General features: G+C 37.7%; 1 protein-coding gene across 1 annotated transcript; it reads right to left on the bottom strand.

Annotated features, from left to right (window-relative positions):
- Positions 1-3,181, bottom strand: LOC120212981 (probable calcium-binding protein CML46). Its single transcript, XM_039211144.1, has 3 exons — positions 3,178-3,181; positions 2,883-3,058; positions 1-721 (listed from the first exon to the last, which is right to left on the bottom strand). Exons 1-3 carry the CDS (start codon positions 3,179-3,181, stop codon positions 56-58), a joined length of 846 nt encoding a protein of 281 aa, XP_039067075.1. The 3' UTR covers positions 1-55.
- Positions 3,182-9,445: the final 6,264 nt, after the last annotated feature.

Genomic DNA, 9,445 nt, shown 5'->3' with positions numbered 1-9,445 from the left:
TGAAAATAATCTAAAAGTTTCCATTAAAAAAAAGAAAGAAACTGAATCGATTGATTCAGCAAAAACTGGTCTCCATGAACTTTACAAACTCCTTAAACCCTATTCTACCATCGTCGTCTTCATCAAATCTCTCGATCATGTTCTTGCAATTCCCAATCCCTGAACCTTCTCTCAATCCCAAAACACACATAACTCTCTGCAATTCATCGGCGTCGATGAACCCATCTTTGTTCACATCAAAAACATCGAAAGCATCCTTCAATTCGCCCAAACTCGGCTCCTCGTCTTCAAAAACCCTCGAAATTTCATCGAACCCAAACGATTCACTCAGTTCCTCGCCTTCTTTGCTGCAGAAAATCCCCAGATTTCCCATCAATCTCTCCACGTCTTTTCTATGAACCCTCAATTCATCTTCTTCCTCCTCGATCGGACGGTCGAAACCCAGATTTTTCCCTCGATCCGATGACTTTGGGCTGCGATATCTTGAGAGAAAAGTGGTGAAACAGGCGAAAGCGTGGAACAGGAGAGTTAGATCGAGGAATGGGAAGTGGTTTGGGTTTGGAGTTTGTGGGAATGGTGATTCCATTGAAGGAAATGGTTGGCCAGCTTTGAGAGAAAGTGGTTGAATCTGGAGAAATGGAAGAAGAATCTGAATGGGTTGATGAAAAGCTGTGGAGTTTGAGAGGGTATTTAATGAGTTAACGAGGAAGCTGCCTGTATGCTGCGGAGAAGAATATAATAAAGAAATGGAGCATGAAAGATAATAAGAAAAGTATGGGCCTTTCCGGGGAAATTTCCAAAGTTGACTAAACCGTATGGGATGACAATTTAATCCAAAACTTAGGGATCTTGACTCGAATTTTGACACGGCTAGATTTAACGGTAATTTTTTCAATAAATCACCGGTGATCGGTATATTTGTTGATTTAACACTGGTCATATTATATTTTTTGATTTAACATCCGTAGCAGTAAAGCGCGCCTCCTAAATCGTGCTATACGCTGATTTGGCGCCACGTGGGTATAGCGCGCCCCCTGATCCGCGCTATACCTGCGTATCTGACACGTGGGGTATAGCGCAGTGAAGGGGGCGCGCTATACCCCTAAATGCCCGGCCCCTCACATCCCAATCCTCCCTATAAATACCTCATCCTCAATCACTTTTATCACATCAAATTCTCTCAAATTCTCTCTCTTTTTAAGGTATATTTTATAATATTTTTACTATTATGTATTTACTTTATTTAATATTTTTACTAATATAATTCTTTTGCAGATATATAATGGAAGACAGTCTACTTCGCTCGGATGAAAATCATATATCTCTACACTTTGCTGATACGGTAACATTTAACGTTTTAATTTAATTTAAAATATTAAGAATTAAATATCTCGACATTTTGCTGATACGGTAACATTTTAACGTTTTAATTTAATTTAAATTATTAGTAATAATTAGTTGATTTATTTAATGCATGATTATTAGATTAAGAATTAAATATCTCGACACTTTGCTGATACAGTGACATTTTAACATTTTAATTAATTTAAATTATTAGTAATAATTAGTTGATTTATTTAATGCATTATTATAGATTAAGAATTAATTTTTGTAATTATTTATTTTTATGACATTTTAACATTTTATTTAATTTAAATTATTTAGTAATTAGTTGATTTATTTAATGCTTATATTAGATTAAGATAATTTTTTGTAATTATTTATTTTTAGGAGAATGACCGTGTATTAGATCATTTTATTAGGAATCTTAAGTAGTGATACCCAGCCGTCTTGTCGTATTTAGTAGAGGCTGGATTCGGTTACATAGATATCAGGGTCACTGTAAGATAGAGCCAGACCTGATTTTGCCTTAGTAAAGCGGTGGAGGCCGGAGACCCACACATTCATCTTCCGTGCGGAGAGGCACGATCACACTTGAGGATGTTTCTATGCACCTGGGGCTCCGTGGATGGAGATGTGATATCGGGGATAGCTTCCGGTTCTTGGACTACTTTGTGTCGGGATAGTCTAGGACGTGTCCCGGAAAATTTTATCGAGGTAGGATACCGTTAAATTGGTTAGATGTCAATTTTGGGAGTGAGCGACGCCTCTGAGAAGGTTAAGATGTATGCATGAATGCATATGTAGCTGATAGGAGGGTTGAATGCCGTACAATCACGCAACCTAGTTCACTGCATGTGGTTGATCTTAGTGACTTTCGTCTCTCCGGATCATTCAGTTGGGGTAAATAAAACTGATTTTGTATATTAATAATTTTATGCAGCGTATAACAAAATTTTTCATTGAATAGGTGGTCTACTGATAGGAAAAATCATCAGGAGCTACCTGATGATTTAGAAAAAATTAGGGTGCTAATCGACCAGAAGGCTGACACACAGTATGAATTTTAATGTTCAAAAATCGATTTTAGATTATAGTATATAATTAGATTATTATTTTGATAAAAATTATATATTATTGTTTTAGTTTAAATGGGTGCCATATTCTACTGATGATGTGAGGGCGGTGATCCCACATGAGTTGAGAGGTCTATCAGATGTTTGGATGGCGATGGTCCCTCTGATCTGTTATGCGACTGTCGAGTGGCACTCCATTGATCGCGCTCCGGCAGTTTGGTTGTTTTCAACCAATTCCGGAAGAACCTCGCAATAGGACGTGTTGCATAGCTTAGATAGACGCGGCAAGACAGATACAGATTGGCTGGTGGGCATCATGGGTGGGTCGTGTTGTGGGAAATCGACATCGGCGCCTTCCCCGTAGAGAATCCATTTTTGATGACCTCTTGATGTTATGAGGATTATATGAGTGGTTCAACAGTAACGGGACACCGTTTCTACTTCCCGAGATGCACGAGGGCAGACCTTTCCACGACGTCGACAAAGACGTTCACGACACAGCACCATCGTCCCCCGACTCGTGGATGGGAGAGCAGTGCTTCTGGTTATCCTCCTCAGCTGCACCAGCAGGACCTTCCCAGCAGTCACTGTAGCCATATATGCCGCCATCGCCTTTCCATTACCAGATGCCGCCGCTTCACCTGTTTTATGACCCCGTCACCGTCACAGATGACCCTTCCTGGAGTCTATTATAGGTCTATGTTTGCAGATCCGACTTGGGGTTCATATGCTGGATATTTGGTGGGTTCAGCCTCATCACCCATGGCCGCAGCATAGACACCTCCTATACAGTTTTCACACTCAGCGATGTCTGGGTTTTCCAGTTTTCGTAGGCCGGTGGGATAGTCAGTCATACACCTCCAGGGTCCTTATTCTATGGAGGTGCTTCATCGTCATCAGCTCCTCATCAACCTAATGTACCTGCTCAGGACACGACGACGACGATGACGTCGATGACAATGGTGACGACGACGACAACGACTACGATGATGACAGCGAGTCAGAACCAGTGATACGAAGAAATCCTCCTCGAGACCGACAGTCACCGCCCTGCAGAAACATTCGCGACGCGACATCGATAGTTTGTTTATTATATTTTTATTTACTTTATTTTGTTTAATTGTAATTTTTTATTATTTCTAATTTAATACTTACTTTATTTTGTTAAATTTGTTAGATTTTTTAATATATTTCTGTTAATTTTTTTATTATCATTTAATATCAGTTATTGTAATTTGGTTATCATTTATCATTAATTCTTATTGTAAGTTTGTATTTAAATACCAAATTGTTATTAGTTTGATAAAATTTAATGATTGTGTTCGTTTTTAATCTTCATCAACGAATCGAATGACATTAACTTGAAGTAAATGCAAATTAAATACAAGAATTATTATTTGATAAACAAATACATCATTTCCTCATCAATTGTTACTTGATGACAACAAAGTGGACATGTTTTTCTTGTGTGTCCTGGGTTTTTGCAATTGCCACATCTTCTGTTTGTCTAGATTATTCTCGAATATCCATATCGCAATTCGATTGAATTTTGGACGACCACGCTCCTCAATAAACTCGGATTTGGTACAATCGGAAGCCAATCTTGAACCTCATCAGGGTCTTTGTCATTACTATGGGGGAAACTCAAATTCGTATACCTTAAAAACTTCAGATAGTAGGCATACGAGATCCAAAAATGTTATAGTCTTAACGTGTATGCGAGCAAGCTGCTATCACATGAGAGCATGGATACTTCAGAGCTTGAAAAAACCCGCAGTCGCACGTTCTGTCCCTTAGATTTACTCTTAACGACACAGCCTCAATCCCTTGAAGAGGTCGCGGTAACTCTGTGACACGAAACATTTCATGCCTTCTAGAGAAGCTTGTTACAGACATTCCATTTGATGCATCAATTTTTTTCTGTAGATCTGCAACTAATCTAGGGTGATAGACATGGCCGCCTTGCATCCAGGTTTGAGCTTGTCCCCCGAGCTTCGCAAAAAGCGCTCCCAAACGAAAATATATAGTTTTTACCAAAGCCGCTACAGGTAAGTGACGTGCACCCTTTAAGGTTGAATTGATTACCTCATCCAAGTTGGTCGTCATGTGTCCATATCGATATCCACCATCATATGCGTTCGTCCACATTTCTTTATCTTCTTCGCCCGCAAATCTTGAAGCATTGATTCAAATGTTCGAGGAAGTAGTTCGTAACCTGATCAAAAAATGTATAACTTACTAACTTGCTTTCTTTGCAAAATTAAAATGATCAAAAAATGTATAACTTACTAACTTGCTTTCACTTACCTATGTGCACAATTAATTGACGCTCATCATTCTTCTTGTACCTTCCATGATAGTTCGCAGCAATGTGTCGGAGACAATACCTATGTTGGACAAAGGGTGGTTGCCACATTGGACCCAAAGACTCCATTGCTGCTTTGATCCTAGCTCTGCGATCTGAAATGACACAAATTTTTTCCCTCGTGATAACATGTGCACATAAATTTCGGAGGAAAAAAGCCCAAGAATCTGTATCTTCTCCTTCGACAAGAGCAAAAGCAACTGGAAGAATGTTGCGATTGCCATCTTGGACAACTGCCAATACTAAAACTTGCTTGTATTTTCCATACAATAAAGTCTCGTCGATCTGGACCATAGGCTTGCAGTATTTGGCAGCATTAACGCACTGTGGGTAACTCCAAAAAACCCTAGAATTGGCATCGATCGCGAAGAACTCGTCATTATGGTATGCATAGGAGGTTTCGAAGTCCACAATTGTCCAGGATTCAACGTCCGCACCAGCCTAAACCAACCTGGAAGTTCGTTTGTAAGATGCATCTCATTCGCCATGGAGTTTGACAATGGCATTTTGTTTTGCCAACCAAGCTTTTTTATAGGAGACGGTGTACCCATACTACGATTGTATAGCTGAAATCAACACTGCAACAGCTATATGAGAGCTTACTTTTACCATGGGCATGATGGCTTGGCATATCACTTCAGTCCAAGTTGGGATGATCTTGGTTGACCCCTCAGCACAACATTTGTGAGGACCGTTGTATACTGCTAGTTCTCATATGTTGTTTTTCCTCTTCATTTCGATACGCGAACCATCCAATTGCATCCGTTTTCGCTCGGGCACAGTAGTATACATATTTTTCGGTCGTCGATCGGTTGACTCTGGATGAACAAAATTACGGATATTGTAATTTTTTATAGCCATCATCGCTTCTTCTTTGCTTGAAAACTCCATGCCTAAAGATAACTCACCATTATTTATTGATGAGTAAATCCATAGTCACCGAGATGAGGCATATCCAAATTCTGGCCCGTACATTGCACCATAATCAGTTTCATATATGTGTGCATGAGGGTCAGTTTGTGCACATTTCTGGAACTTCATCATCATCGAGTTGAATTACGGTGATTCTAGGTGAATGAATAGTCCAGTCTCAGCACCATCCGCACCAGTCTCACGAAGCGGTTCTTCTGGTGGAGATGATGGTTCCTCCATGCTCTCAACATTTAGGTCGAAGAACCTACTACTTGCACGCCTTCCCTTGAACTGGAAGCATATCATTGAGATCGAAAAAGCTCGCAGTCGAATGCCTCCCCCTAGAGCTTGAAGCCATCGTGTCAAATGGAAACTGCACAGATGGTTGTCGATGACATCTTCATATGGTCAAAGAAATTTGCAGATGAATGCCTTCCCCTTGAACTGGATGCTGTGTTGCCATACATTGTTTGTGGACCCACCTCGGTACATATCGTAAGGAGTTACGGATGAATGTCTCCCCATTATGGCATTAAAATCATTACACATTACTGTAGTCGGGCTGTCAACTTGTTCAGCCAACCCATAGTGTGAGCTTAAAGATTGACCCCGAACAACACGCTCTTGAACAAAATGTGCATACATCTCAATAGCGGCGTCTGAATAATTACTTTAAGCTTCAACCATCATTTGAACATCATCATTGTTCGAAAGTTCGAACGCTGTATAAGTTAATGGCAACAATGATGTTGGAAATCTGTACTGCAACAACGACCGAACAACACGCTCTTGAACAAAATGTGCATACATCGCAATAGCGGCGTCTGAATAATTACTTTAAGCTTCAAACCATCATTTGAACATCATCATTGTTCGAAAGTTCGAACGCTGTATAAGTTAATGGCAACAATGATTGGAAATCTGTACTGCAACAACGACATTCTTCTATTACTTCCAACATGAATCTTCCTCTAAATCTTCGTTATCAGTCCTCAAGAGTTTCTCTTGAATGATATTTTAACACGCTCATTTGATACGAAAACAACGCCAGTTTCATCTCGAATTTCACCATCAAATAAACAATAGTTGAAAGTCGCGTCATTCTTTGAGTTTAAAGTGCGATATTATATATGTAAAAAAAAAACTTAAACAAACTTGATTAAATATATATAAACGAAAATATAACAATTTTTTTTTAAACATCACGTAAATAATTTAATTAATAATTTATATTAACCTGGCACCGCAAAACTATTTCGACGTATGCTCCCGCTTTTATTTTACAAACATAAAATTAATTGAAAATAATTAGTATAATATTTTTTCAAATAATGATAATAAACAATAAGTATAATTAAAAAATTATAACAAAATTACCTTATAACGAAAATCGCACGAACTTCTAAATCAAATATGAGAAGATTGTCAGAATTATTACTCGTGACAGAATTGTTGTATTAATTTATAAGAGAGAGCAGGAGATGTGAGAGAGATGCGGTATTTATAAACATATAGGCGTGGTATCGGCACCGCGTTATATGTAATTATTACATAGCACAGATCAGGGACCGCGTTAAATAATTTTGGTACGGCATATAGCGCCCCTGATCCGCTATACCCCTACTGGCGTATCGCGGAGCAGGGGTATACCCCACGTGGTCGTATAGCGCGGACGGGGCGCGCTATACACGGCGCAATCAGCATATAGCGGTTCAGGAGGCGCGCTTTACTACTACGGGTGTTAGATTGGGAAATATAATCCGGTGTTAGATCGGTAAATATACCGATAATCGGTATTTTTTGGGAAAATCGCCCGATTAACAGCCTATTTTTTTAAATCAGGTTAAGATCATGTCGAATTTTATAACGAGTGAGGTCGGGTCAAGTTTAGTTTGGGTGAAGGGTGAACTGACATGAGATAATAGTATAATTTTTTCAAATAAATTATATATAATTACTATAATACCCTTCCTTTTATTTTTTTAATTAAATCATTTTATATCAGGTCAATCAAGTTATAGTTGTTTTTCATTCCACATAATTTTACAATATCAAATTTTAAATTTAAATTTTAAAAAAAATAATGTTTCATTCCACATAATTATAGTTAATATTAAGGGTAATCAGGGTTGGACTAGATCGAGTTTCTGATCCATCTAAACACAACAGAGTATAACATTCTTTCACCCGATTCGACTCGATTTGGGTTTAGGGAAATTCCACTAAATCTGAAACCAACTTGATATTGAAGTGAAAACATATACCTGACTTAATTCAATCCGACTTAAATGTATGTAAAATGTTATTTTTTTATTAGGTAAGATAGACTATTAATTGGAAAAATTCCAAAAAGGATATCATGGAAACTATCGCGATATATAAAAGGTCAATTATATTATTATTCTCTAGTCAAATCATTTTAAATTTAAACAAGATTCGACTTATTATCCTTTAAAATCTACATAACCTGACCTGACCTTATCATTTCAAAAGGATCTAATTTGGTCCTACTAGGAATTGATTTTTCACATAAAAAAAATTAACCTTATAAAATCAAGTCAGATTAAAATGAGTAGAATTCGAGTTAAGTGCCTACTCCTAGTTAATACAATTCAATTTAATATTCGTTTCAGTATTTTCAGACCCCGAAAAGATTGTGGAAATTTAAAACATGGTACCAATGTGGACTTTAGTGTTTGATCAACTCCCAATCAGAAAACTACATACACAGTCCTCCAGAAATTGACTCTTCAAAATCATTAAAATACATTATTAAATTTGAATAGCAGCCGCCTCTAAACATTATTTATTTCCGAGAAACTTGAATCTACGAAGGACTAGTCAAAACGGCAGGCCAAGTTGGACCAAGTTCACTTTTCTAGCTGCTCGAATACTTTAAACGGCGGCTATTTTTCTACGGTACACACGTAAAATTTGTGCCTCCATGTAATAAATTTCAAAAAATATATGAGTATATATATCTCCAAATTATAACTGTAATTTTAAATTTATTCTTAAATTTTTGAATATTTATATTTTCATCCTATAAGTCTCATTTTAAAATAGTCCTTAAACTTTTGAACATTTTAATTTCATCCTTAAACTATTTTATTTTTTTAGATGGATTTGCATCTATATACTCCAACAACAAAATAACAAACTTATACAGAAGAGAGCTAGTCACAAGACCCCTCTACAAGTAAATCCCAATTCTCACAAATATTACTATGCTTGAGCAACCGTCTTTGCTTAATTCTATCTCTGAGCTTTAGTTTAACAACTTCCTGAACCTGTTCGAAGACCATCTCTACAGTGGACTCAATCTGGCTGAACGACCTCCTATTCATTTCCTTCCAAAGCATGTAAAAGCATTCCAAGCAAATTTCAAAATCAAAGCTGAAGCAGAACGACCCTTCAAGGTGTTACACGCCCAGCCCAACTCCTGTGCCCAGTTCAACCTATCAAGAATGGCCATCCATGTAACCATAGAGTTCCTAGAGACATACCTTGAGTGTCAAACAATCCTATCCCAAGGCATCCTAGACCCCTGCTCTCCACAGCTTTTCAGATACTCATAATGAGTTTAAAGAAGGATGGACTAGGTCAGGGCAACCAATTCACGAAGATGCAACATGCTTTCATAGTCCAGCTGCACTGTTGGGTACAGCATGCAGCCAAAAGGAGACCTCTTTATAAATATATAATATAAATTGACCTACCAATTTTATTAACAAGAGATGTGATTAGTATA

This window comes from Hibiscus syriacus, unplaced genomic scaffold (genome assembly GCF_006381635.1).
Source record: "Hibiscus syriacus cultivar Baekdansim isolate YM2019G1 unplaced genomic scaffold, ASM638163v2 tig00110017_pilon, whole genome shotgun sequence".
Taxonomy (NCBI): Eukaryota; Viridiplantae; Streptophyta; class Magnoliopsida; order Malvales; family Malvaceae; genus Hibiscus; species Hibiscus syriacus.
The sequence above is the reverse complement of the archived record's forward strand: the minus strand, read 5'-3'. Positions and strand labels throughout refer to the sequence as shown.

Coding starts and splice junctions, on each gene's coding strand:
- LOC120212981 (XM_039211144.1), bottom strand. Junction 722..2,882: donor TTTGTCGACGTCGTGGAAAG/GTCTGCCCTCGT, acceptor TCTTCTCCGCAG/CATACAGGCAGCTTCCTCGT.